At 42.8% G+C, this 12,799-nt stretch overlaps 1 protein-coding gene across 1 annotated transcript in view; it reads left to right on the top strand.

The window, feature by feature from the left end:
• The first annotated feature begins 304 nt into the window (after positions 1-304).
• The window catches only part of SRPX (sushi repeat containing protein X-linked), a 49,388-nt gene continuing 36,893 nt past the window's right edge, over positions 305-12,799 (top strand). The window contains exons 1-2 of the mRNA XM_050905377.1: positions 305-385; position 1,090. Coding sequence (XP_050761334.1) covers positions 305-385; position 1,090 — 82 coding nt within the window. The remainder of the gene's footprint in view (positions 386-1,089; positions 1,091-12,799) is intronic.

The following is a 12,799-nucleotide window of genomic DNA, read 5'->3' as shown; positions in this document are numbered from 1 at the left end:
ATATTTGGATTGAATGTGAGTAGATGGAAGTCTGGTTGTGGAAAGGGTAGCTCTTGTCAAAGTTGCATTGTAGAGCAAGGGGTGCATCTGTGGGTGAGAATTCCAAGTGCTGCAGCCGTTCAGAGAGAGGCAGTCGTTGCCCAATTGAGTTTATACTGTAAATAAACAAAGGATAGGAGGACAAAACTGAAGGAAGTAAATATTTGAGATTGCTTCGAGTCATACGGCAGGCTTAAAAAAAATCTGGCATAATTAATAACTTGATTCCCACTTGTAGCTCCTGTCCATCAGACCAAGCTGCAAAATGGTCAAGAAACAGTCTCCAGGCCCCGAAGCAGCTGGTGTTCTGCATTGCCAAGGGTGGGGCCCGTTGTGTCAGCTGAGGGTTTGTTTTCTTTTGTTTTGTTTTTTAAATACAGCTTGCTGACTGCCTGTTAATCTTAGGTGACAATTTGTGTAGAAGTACATGCAGGATCCACTTGTGTGCTTAGTTCTGTGCGCGCTGGTCCCCTGAAGCTGAGGGCACTGATAGTGAGCTCGTGGTGGACACAGACCTAGGTGTTGTGCATGCCGGCTAAGCACAGAACAGAAAGGCAGTGGCTGCCCTCGAATCGCTTGCAGTCCAAGTACGAGAAAAAAAACAGCACATGAATACAAGCAGATAAGTATGCTCTAAGGCACAGCTTTATCCAAAGACTTCTGCTTTGGACAGGTTGGCTCCCTCTAAGTAAGCTCCAGTTAGCTGAGTGGTTGCGTATGCACGAGTAAGACTTCCAGCAGCAGAGAAGCCTAATAGATATGACATTCACAAGTGACCTCAAATGCAACAGATATGTCATGTTTATATCAATAATGTTAACTCATCCCCTGACGCTCCTTTCATATTTTCTCCTGTGAAGTAGGCCATCTTCATGAGCTGTAGTAATTCCCTGCTGAAACCTCCTGATGGCTTTAAGCGTTATCAAAGCACTACATTTCTTTCTGAGTGGTCCTTAAGTAATCAGGTCATCGCATCCTCCGTGCTAGGCCTGCTCAGACTGCTTACTCTTCAGCAACACCTGGGGGCTTCGGTGCAACTGAAATCTCCAGGGTGAGATCACGTAAACAAAGAGTGAAATTAAGAAAATTTTCTGAGAGGTGCTTTTGATGAGTTACTCAGCTGTCCTCCTTCTCACAGTGAGATACACCTTGCGAAAGAGCACAGGCAAGCTAACTGCATATAACGGCTTGGGTAGTTCAGTCTAGGCAAGCATTGGAGGTGGTACAGGAGGTGCAATAGAACAATCAGTGGCAGTTATTCTTCATGTCTGCAAGCTGGTGTATCTCTTTTATTGTTGGTCCACTGCAGTAGTAAATGCTAGCAGACATGACAGGCTTTGCGAACATCTGGAGTGTATAAACGCAGCGTTTATAAAAACTTGCAGTTGAGATTGCCATCAGTACAGGTGAGGTTCTTGTCTGTGAAAAGTATGAATAAGCTTATAACTTGGATTATCAAAAACATTGGTTCTAAAAACAATTTGGAAATGTTGATGTTGAGGTGTATTTTGCTGTAGTCTCCTCATCTCTCAGACAGTTGAAACCAGTAGTCGTAACTTGACATTACTGAAATACATTTTTTTTTTTTCTCTTAGTTTAGAGATGTGAATGGGATGTGTATCAATTGGGTCAAATTTGTGGCTGATGAAGGTGCAGGGAACAAGATTTGGCATGCTGTTGTGTTGGTGTTCAGTTGAATAAGCCACTGGGTTGAAAATTCAGACTCCTTACATATTTGATATATAACCTTAGGTAAGTTGCTTAGACTTACTTGCTCTTCCTTGCTTTTCCCCGTTGGAGATGCCTGTGTAAAAAGTCTACTACTTAGACACTGCTGCGTACTGATTTACAGGAAGAATCGAGTTTGGAGATGGGCATGGAGTTCAGCCCACACTGTCAGATGTCTTCATGCACAGTTGATAAACCGTAATTGACTGAAGGCCAGAGAGTGTGTGAGGAGCACCATTTGCATGGATGTGCTGTAAAGACACAAATGATGAATCATGTATGAAAATATACTGATGTGTAAAAATATACTTAAATTTTTAGGTACTAATGCAATAGTCTTAACTCTTGAGCCCTGTACTGTGCTGCCATACATGAGATTAGCTAGTGTAAGTGTCCCAGGAGCATCTTCGTTGGGAGAGACTATTTCTGAGGGATGGCTCCGCAGCCCACTAGTGTGATTGTTTGGAGTGGAGAGCAATGAAGAGGCAAACACCAACACTCCCATCCCTCCCTACCTCCACCCCAATCACACTACTAATTTTTTGTCCAAAAAGCCTATCAGTAATCTAATACTTCATGAAAATGTAATGTATACTGTATTGTAATATCGACTATAATTTAATATTGTCAGTCTTTGTGTCTTTCATGGTACTTCTTTGAAACTTCTGAAAGCACACGTTTTTTCCCCAACTGGGGCAACAAATTACATGTTCCTCTAAATAGTTGGCTAATTTTTCTGCTTCTGAAGTGACTGTGTTTGTTGTTTGTTTTTTTTAATTTGCTGTTTCAAGTTATGTTATATGTTGAAAATTACAGTGTACTGGGGATCGTCCGTTTCACAAGGCATTCACTTAAATTTTTTTAGCGTGGTAAATGAACAGCTCAGCATACAGGACATGGCTGGCTGGCACTTCTCTGCCACTGTTTCTAACTATTGATTGTATTTAAAGGGCACCGTTAAGGTTGTTCAAACTGAAAATTTATGCTGCAGTACCTTGAAAGTGGCTCCAAATTATAGGTTTTAACTTCAACGATTCTGATCTTTCCTGTAACTTGAAATAGCCACTTAAGAGCTCTGCCAGAGTTTGAAACCACTTCAACTTGTCATTTAGCATATCTTTACATGAAGAGAGAAAGGATTTTTATGTTTCTTGAGAGACCCATGGAAATAAATTAAATTTCCCCAAGTTAATACATACAGGAAGCTCAGCTTTGCCAATATCTTCCTTTGGTTTGCCTGAACAGTCTTGACAAGGTTTTGTTGTGCATGAGGAAATAAATGGTGTCCTTGCTGTGTACATAACACACAGAAATGTGGAAGGAGTAGTTATGTGGAGAGTAAAGCTCTGTCAAGTGCAACATCAGGATGGTAAGAAATCCTTCCCCCACCCACCATTATCTCTAACTAGTGTTTCTTGGCAGCTGCAGGGATTTTCCCTGAGAGAAGTGTCTAAAATTACATCCCCCTCTTCAGTTCTGTGAAGATGGAAGGAGAATGCGTTTAGCATGGGAGCATGTTAAGAGCCTGCTACCAGCATGCTGAAGTAAGTCTGTCAAAATACCTTGGTGCTGGACTACTGTTAAAATGAAGCTTTTCTGCTGAAAGGCTTATTTGAGGAGAAAGCATTGCTCATGGGTTTTTGCTTGTTTCCTAAACAGAAGTTACTGGACTGGCTGTGCTGCAGTTCCCCAGTTTGGCTGGCTGGCCTTCATCACCAACTCCTGATTTTTATTTTTAGTGCTATTTTTGTGCTTTCTTCTCTGGCACTTAGCAGATGCTACCTTGCAAAAGCACCTACTTCGTGTTCCTTCATATCCTTCTCAACAGCATCTCTTTTTTTTGTTACTTTTGGGAGTTGTGCTTTCCCTCCAGGAAACATTAGACAACTGTGGCCTGTTTTTGCCAGTCAGGGTGGACTCCTTGTTCTCTCCCTGGCTGTGCTGGGCTTCCTCCTACCCATCCCTGCTGCCTGACTCCTGGCGTGCAAGACCTTGGGCAGGATCTTTCGCCTCGACCCCTGTTTGTTCAGGTGCTAATGCAGTAGGGCCCAGGTCTGGGCCCTGGCCGGGGCTCCCGGGCATGTCTGCAGTATAGGAGAGACTTCCAAAATGGCTTTCTCCCAAACCTGCTCTTGTTCCTGTCTTGCACTGCTGGAAATGTCCCCTCTTCTCTCACCCAGGTGGCAGTTTTCAACTCTGTTCTACTCTCCTGCTTGCGTTTTTTAACTTACATCTTGACTTTGAGGCGGGCTGCCCAGCTTTCTCAGCTGCCCCCAGGTGTGAGTAACGTGGTGGCTTCACATGTGGTCTCTGCAGCGAATTGCTGCAAGCCTCCAGGGAGAGGGAAGCCCGCTGGTGAGGCCAAATCGGGACGTGGCTCACATAAATTTATCCAGGATGTCTTCCTTTACCCTCTCATGCTATTTGGTGCGAAATAAGCAACGAGAGTGGGACCCATTTTATTGCTTTGGATGGTGCTGTCTCTTTCGGCTGGCCTTCTGTGGGTCTTTACTGCCCTGGTTTCAGCTGTCGAATGTTAGCTCAGTAGTTGGGAGAGCTGCTGTCCCCTCCCGGCAGTGTTCAGGGCAAATTACAGGCTGGAAGAGGGAAACATCCCCAGCCGTGCCGGCGTGCTGAGCCTCTGCCAGCCTGTGCAACTCAAGCTGGGGGCGGTCAGGCGTGTTTGGCAAAGGTTTTTGCCATTTGAGCAGATACAGTTTGTATAACTTCACGCTCTTTGCTTACTCAATGAAACTGTGTCTTCATCTGAGAACAGATGGCATCAGTAGGGTTTAGGTTAGCTGCTCTGAGAGACCAAGTTTTGCTCAGTGCATAGAGCTCAAAAAGAAATGAGAATGCTTGAAATGATGCATGTTGTGGGTTGCTTTTGTGAGACGGGTCATTATGAGCTATTTTCAAGGGGGAACCCCCCCCCCCCAACCAAAACGTGCAAGGCGCGTGTCATAAAGATTGTTGATTGCATTGATTTGTTTGAAACTGAGTAAATATCTACATATGTGTATATATGTCTTTGAATTGTGACATGCAGCTGTGTCCTTCAGGGAGGCACAGAAGAAACTTCTGCAGCTTTGCAGGAAAATATATAACATTAAATTTTATGTTACTGCTATCATTTGCTCCAGATCTTGCAATGGATAAAAATATACAAGTGTGAGAATACTCCACATATGCAATTTGGATGCTTTAGAAGTTTGTGTTATAAGGAAAGTTTGTTTCAAAGATTCTGAAATTACTGTGGTGTTGTTACAGAAGGAAACCCTTTTTTTCCAGTCATGTAAAATTTAAAATTTGTCACAACTCTGAATAGACAGGTTTTCTTACAATTTGAGCAGTGTGATTGAAGAAATCTGATTTTATTCTTCCCTACTTCTCGCCCTCTTCTTGTTCTTTTCAGGAAATGCCATTGCTGTTTAGGGTACTGGATTTAGATGTGTTGTACATATATCCACTAAGAATAGCATTGCAGTTTGAAAGTAGTTGTGTATTCAGGCTTCTCCAGCAGTGCCTTGTCATGCTGCGTGATTTACCCGAAGCCTACGCTTAACCAATGTGGGCTGGCAACATGAGTCACTTAGCAAAGTCTGTCTCCTTTTAGGCTGTACCGTGAGAGTGTTTTAACCTGCTAGGGTCTGTGGTCCATCCTGGTGTCCCTCAGAGGTCTTTTGTCAGGCTTCCTGTCACCGACTGGCCAGATGGACGGAGATGCTGCTTCCAACTCCTGCCCCAGAGTTAAGTTATGAGCCTATGCCAATTACACTTTTCTTTAGAGTTGTCAACTTTAGGGCAATGCACTTAAAAATAATTACCTGATTCGAATCTGCCTGTCTTGAGTCCATCCATTGTGGCTCTCTAGTTATACTGTGTCACTCGTAAGTAAAACAGGCCAAAATTAACATGCCTCTATCCAGCTATTCTTGAAGATTAAAAACATGTTGGTTCGCAGACGTTCACTGTTCTAAGCTGCCCAGAGGCAGATACCAGAAACAATATGTCTGGCGCTGAGTTACAGTGGCAGTGAAATGTTTAAATAAAAAACCCAACCCGACAAATAATAAAAAGGTCTTCCCCATGCTTTGCTTTTCTGGGAAAGGAATGGATGCGAGTGTCCTGTGCTGAAAGGGAGTACCTTTCTTATTACTGTAGTAAGGAAAAAAGGAATGACTTGCTGAAGGTGTTTTTTGTGAAGGCATCTGACTGGTAGTTTGCTTCAGCTTTGTACCACTGATTTCTTTTTGTGACATTAAGGCAGCTGGTTAGCCTGTGTCTGCATCCCCTTTGTAATATGGTTTGTCTGGAGAGCTTTAACTGAAAACATTCATATAAGGAGCAAGTACTATTATTGCTATTGCATGCGCAGTGCATCATATTAAGTAAAACAGTGTGGGTGTGTTTAGTTATGGAACTGCTACAGGTTGCTCTTGGGTCTCTTTAAAGCTGAAAAGGGGTGACCTGTGCCTGGTTGTGGTTCTGGGCATACCTGTGTGCTCTTCTGGCTAGTCTTTCCATTGCCCTCGTTACTGCTTCAGTTATAGCTTCTGGCTGTGTTTTCATTTCGGTAGGTATCAGGAACCACATTTTGAGTTTCTCATTGGTACTTGGCATTTATCATAATGAGATAGGAAATAAGTGTCTGGGAGAAACGGGAGATAACCGTAACTGTAAACTTGCTTTGACTTTGAGTTTAAGGAAATTTCCAGTTAAATGCATCAAATGCTGAGTAGTTCTGTAGTAAGGGAAGGCAACTTTTGTATAAATGCCAGCCGTGCTGTTGGTATCACCAATACCTTTTTGTCCTTTCCACCAGCACACTAGAAGCTTGCAGTGGTTAATTGGCTGACAACTTGGCATCTTTTCAGAACATACGAACACCTGAATTGTTTTTTGGCTCTGTTTTTAAGAGAAGTGCTTCCGATTGGGGATTCTGTGCCTCTCTCCAACTGAATGTCAAAACCAAGAATATTAAACTGTATCTTTAGATGGCTCCAAGGCATTTCAGACCTCCTAGATACCAGTAACAGCGCAGAACGTGCACTGCAGCCCTGGAAGTTCTTTTGTTTTATTCTTGTCCAAAATCATCCTTTTGCAATATTTTTGTCTGCTGGTTTGTAGGGAGATCTTTAATATGTGGCATACTTATAGCTAAAATGTCTGACTCATTTTATAACATACATTAAAAACACATATATTGTGTGTGCAATAAAAGACTGTGTAACTCATCAGAAAGATAATATGATTGATTTATAGCTGATTTCCCTGTTGGAAGAGTAAACTGGTTTGCCAAAACAGATCAGTACAAAGGAATTGAAAATAAGTCCTCCATTTGAGTTATGAAATATTTCCATGTTTGTAAGCCCCTCACAATGAAAATGGGGTTTGATTTATTCGCAGTGGGTCATCTCTAAAGCACAACCGTGGTCTCTCTTTACTCTTCTGCCTTTAACAAAGCTATTCTTTATTGCACGAAGACCATGAGAAGGTGGGGCGGGGAACAGAAAAAAATCATATTGTAGTACGTGACACATGAGAGTAAATTCATGTATTATTAATGGTTTTTGTGGTGTAGAGCCTGATGGCTCTCAAGGTTCCAGTTCACAGGAAGCCGTGCCCTCCAAAATGTTCTCGGTCTTTCTTGGATGAAGACACTGTGGTAAGTGGGACTGACAGATGGCAACAGAAGTGTGCGAAGGGAAGACATAAATAAGACCTCATGGCTGCATAGATTAGTTATTGCACAATTTAAATAAACTTCAACTGGAAAGCCTCGCGCACCAGTACTGTTCAGCTAACTGCAGGCTCTTCTCCTCATCACCCTCCTCCTAAGCCCTTGTGAGAGCTGATGCAGCAATTTATGTTTTGGATTATGTTTGCTCAAACAGTTCTTTTAAAACTGTCCTATTTAATTCTTAGTCACTTAGTCACTTCTAGTTTCCACTGTGGAAGGAGCTATGAGGAATCCCTGCCATCGCAGTGAGATACTCTGTGTGTGTGTGTGTGTGTGTGTGTGTGTGTGTGAGCCGGGGAGGAGGAAGGCTTGGCAGGCTCCACGGCATACAGAAGCTTACAAGTTCGTACAGGATTGCATCTCTTCTGGGCTTTTAGTTGTCAGCCACCTGCAATGAGAGTGCTCCAGCCCTGTAACAAGCTCCTGAAAATTTCTGAAGGCTGGAGCAAGCTTTACATTAGGGAGCTGGCTGACGGACTGGTCCTGCTAACAGCTTCTTGCCGAGGCGGCGGGTTGTCAAGGGAGGGTTGAAATGACCTGTAATATAGCTGCTTTTTCCCAGAAAACGATTTCTGTTCTTAGTGAGCTGGGTGAGGGAGTTGGAATCAGGGAGCTTATTGTGAGGTCTTGGTGGAGGTTGCCCTTGGCCTGATTTCTTACTGGCAGATGTTGACTTGTCTCAGGCTGCTGTTGAACTGGTGCCTTTGCAAATAAGAGGTGCCGAAGAGCCTGACCGTTGCAGAGGGGCAGAGTGGTGAGAGGCAAATGACTGGATAGCTGCCGTGTACAGCTTGTGTAACCCCTTGCCTGCTGCTAGGAGTTTATGCTGAATGTAACAAACCCGGTACAGGACTATATATGAACAGTGGGGGAGTAATGCTGATTGTCTTTTGCACAGGAGACACACCGCACTGTGAAACTGACTGTACAGTATGTTTCCAATTTTGCATATCATAGTAAAATTTCCTAAGAAAGAAGGGAAACTTTAAATCATGAAAAGAAATCAACAAAACTCAAACGCACGTTTGTGGATAGGCAAGTATGTGGATCCTTTGGTTATTATTTGGTCTATCTGCAGTGGAAATCCATGTCAAATCTTTCACCGTTTTTAGTGACACAGGGTCAGATTTGCAAATGGAAGGTGAGAGCACTAAATCAAGGAACCTGAGCATTTAATTTTATGTTTGTGTCTGGGTGGTCCAAATCATTAAGGCTTTTCCCGAAAGCTATGCAGGCTCTCCAGCTGAAGAGATTATATTTTTTTTCTGTGAAACATCGTGCCTGGTTGAGATACCTAGAAAACTGTGGAACTGATATTTTTCGATTATTTAAAAAGAAGAAGGAGGGAGGGGGTCTTTCAGATTTCTCATTTCTGCGTAGAAGACTTCAGGGTTAGGGCTGTCCTGGTGCTGTGAGGGCTGGCAGCGGGACAGGGACCTCCCCCAGCAGCCCGGAGGCAGCGAGCAGAGCTGGGATGGGGACCAGCTCCCACTGCAGGGACAGGGTGGCTCCGAGGCCAAGCCAGGGGCCCCGACGGGCGAGGGGCTGGCAGGGTTGGAGCTGCTGTGAGCGTTACGAGGAGTGATATGTCTCACGTGTTTGACCTCCAGCTGGATTTTGGGTTAAATTCTGCATTATTTACAATGTATTAGTTCTTAGTAATGATTTAGGCAATGGTTTCATTTTTCTGTGAGAATTATTACTAGCTTAGTACTTTTTGTGTGGATTATTAATTTTTTTTTTTCTTCCCAGTGTGTTTGACATGCTCCCTTTTTATGTCCAAATCTTCAGTCTGTATGACAAACTTGCAGGTTGTCAGTCTGCCTTAAATGGCAAGCCCTGAAATCTCATGAGAATATGATGGCATCCCTATCCTGTCTTTACGAGACAAAACAACAGATCTTTGCCGCCTGTCCCCAGTTTCTTTGAATAGCATAATATTTTGACACTCAGAAGAAACTTGGTGTGACAAGAATACAAACAAATCCATAAATCTGTTATTTAAAAATGTCTGTTCTGCTATGAGTTTGGGTTGTTCTTTCTGAGAGCCTCTAGTTGCCATCTCCAGGACGTTTATGAAACGTGAGCAATTTTTCAGTACTAAACTGCCTTTGTGGACAACTAAAATTCATAGAACTGGCCATTAAAGGATTATATCCTAATTATGTTAAGTGAACCTTGACCTTGGTAATTTGAAGCTGTTTGCCAGCTTGCTTGCTCGAGCTGGTCATTCCTGCCAGATGTTCATCAATGCTAGGCGTCAGCCTCCCCTTAACAAAAGGGACCCAAAACGTGGCCATCCTTAGGTAACGTAGCTGCACCAAATACAGCACGACTTCCTATTTCCCTGCTTAGCCCTTCTGCTTCCCAGCATGCTCTGTCCTGATGCCAGCAGGCTGGGGCTGGACCTGCCGCTGCATTTCCAGGAGCTGAAGGAGACAGGGTATCATCCTTCTTGCTGAGGACCATGGTGGTGGCCACAGCCTCTCAGTATCTGCTCTTGGCCTCGCAGGATGGGAGGGATGGGGAGAAGGAAAGTGGTGCTGCTGGATATTTGGTAATGATGTGGTGCAGGTGGGAGGAGGAGAGAGGTAGATGCGTATGGTCACTGTCTCTGTTGCCCTGCACTAGCTGGGGATGCACTTCTGGTTTCTGCTTTCCCGGGTTGCTCGCTGCCTGGCTGAGTGGTGCGGAGGCTCTGCTGAAGCTGGGACTGGGTTACCAAGGGGGAAGGAGAAGCCCTGCAAGGACTAGGAAAAATCATGTTTCCATTCTGTCTTCATAGAATCATTTAGGTTGGAAAAGACCTTTAAGGTCATCGAGTCCAACCATTAACCTAACAAACACTGCCAAGTCCACCACTAAACCATGTCCCTAAGCACCACATCTGCACGTCTTTTGAATACCTCCAGGGATGTGACTCACCCACTTCCCTGGGCAGCTTCAAGCTCATACCTTTTGAAAAACCTACAGGTTGGCCATGTACACATTCTTCTCTCCAAAAAGGTTTCTTTTAGGGTCCCATTTTAGGTGCTCCAGTCACCTCTGCTGTTTCTGGTAGTGGCAGTGGATTTTCACTGCCCTTTTCCCTCTCCTGAAGGAGCAGGGTGTAATTCTGAAAATGTGACTTCAGTGTGTTGGGGTCATTAATTTTGTTTAAGTTACTATATTGGTATTGCCAAGTTTCTCTTTGCCTTAAACCAGCAGTTAGGGTTCCAATGACTGAGGAAATTTAATTTTATGTTGATTTCTTTTTATTTACTTTCTAGTTTGGGGCATTTGAAGTTTCTGAGCATTGTCTTTAGCAGTATGGCACACTCTCTATTTTTTTAATATAAAGCTAATGCTTCTCACGAATCATGTAATTTCAGCAGATATAATTTAAAAGAATCACCAAAAGATCAAAGTCTATTGTATCAAAAGCCATCAATACAGTGTATTTTTTTTTTTAATACTTCTGTGATATGCATGTATCATTAGTGAAACTGGAGCGTCTAAGCCAATATCCTTACAAATGACCTTGGTAACCACTCTTTCAGAAGGAAACTTGTTTACCCTCTTGTTTTCAATGCAAGTGAGAACTCGGAGAATATCCTTCCAATTGGGAGTTGCCACTGACGTGAATATTAATGAAAAATGCGCAAGAGTTTGGAGGGAGTATCTCAAATGTTCCTTTAAAATCTAATCAGCATTATTTTATGCTTGCTGTAGCAAAAGAACTTTTGAATCTACCTTAGGATACTATTAACATTTATTATTTTCAACAAAATGAGCAAGCCAATTCTCGTCAGTTGGTTTATACAACTTCTGTGCTTTTGGCTGTGAACTCCATATTAAATACTGTTTGTTTTGAGGCTGTTTTTAATACTAGTCTTCAGAAATAAATTAAATTCCTACCTCCTGAGTCTTGACAGCAGTTGTTTACGTCTTCCTTCAATTGATTAGTTTGCTATTAAATTTTAAGTTCCTCTGCACCTCTTTTTTTTTTTTTTTTTTTTTTAAGTTCCAGCTGTTTTTCTGTTGTCTTTGCTCAGTTTTTGACCTGCTAACTGCCCTACATGGCTCTGAGTTGGTCCTTCAGCTCTTCCTCCCTAGTGTTGTGCCTGCTTTTTCTCCTTCATGCTACCCTTGCAAAGCACTAGTAAAGCGTGAGTAGTCGTAGAGTCCTTAGAAGTCTCTATTTTTCTTCCAAGAAGGGCCTCCAGTATTAATACCAGCAGCCCTTAATGTTTTCATCTGATTTCAGGGTGTTTGCAGGTGTCATGGATAAAATAACAAATTTTCTGGAGCAGGGACTTTGTAAACCAATGTTTATGCTTCTGGTTTCTCTGAAAGGAAGCTGCTCACATGGAAGTGAGACATCAAGTATGCTGTGACAGACTTCCCCTGGACTGCAGTGATGTTTATGCATAAGAAGATAACTAGTGAGCAAATGCAGGCTGGCAAGTTGAAGCTAACTTGGAGAGAAGTCCTGCTTGAGCCAGTTGAGGATAATGAGCCACAACAGAAGATACTTTTTTTTTTTTTTTTTTTTAAGTGGTGACTTAAGCAGAGAAGGTAAAGAAAAGTTGCGCAGGGGAAAAGTCCACAGGGGAGAAATCCTCAGGGGAGCTCGCTGCCAGCATAGGGTTTACAGTTGTTCTGTTGCTTCTGACACTGTGTGACCCTGCTTACTAAAGAGCAAGAGGAGATCACAGTCACTAACTTCACATTTTTCCGCTCCCCTTCTGTTTTCTAGGAACTTGTTGGAGAGTTTCCTATGGATTACAGGCAGCTCCTGATGCTAGTTTTCAAGTGTTGGTGTCGTGTCTGATACTTAAAGCTGAGATTTTTTTCCTAGGGAGCCTTTCTTTTAGTCTTCTCATAAAATCTGAAAAATATTTTTTACATGGCAGAGCTTCAGAAATAACTCAAGGATAAAGAGAAGAGAGGAAAGCAGTGTATCTGGTGCTGTAGCATTAGAAGTTAGATACTGAGATGTGCCAGTTTCCAGTGTCAGCATTTAAAAAAAAAAAAAAGATTTCTTCCATCTGTCACTGATTCAGAATAGATCAGGATTAGTTTTCAGTCTCTTCCTTTGGAAAGTTATCCCAAAGTCCACTGGAACTTGTCATTAAGGAGACTTTCAGCTTAAGTGTTCTTTACTTAATTAAGCAGTTACTAGTGGTTCTACCTCTTTTTAGTTACCAGTATTAATACCTCTTTTCAGTCCCTTATTGGCCTTCTATAGGTGGCCTCCTGTTTTTCTGCCTTTTCAATCTGTTCGTAAAACGTAGGCCTACATTAAAG

Source organism: Gymnogyps californianus, chromosome 1 (genome assembly GCF_018139145.2).
Source record: "Gymnogyps californianus isolate 813 chromosome 1, ASM1813914v2, whole genome shotgun sequence".
Taxonomy (NCBI): domain Eukaryota; kingdom Metazoa; phylum Chordata; class Aves; order Accipitriformes; family Cathartidae; genus Gymnogyps; species Gymnogyps californianus.
The sequence above is the reverse complement of the archived record's forward strand: the minus strand, read 5'-3'. Positions and strand labels throughout refer to the sequence as shown.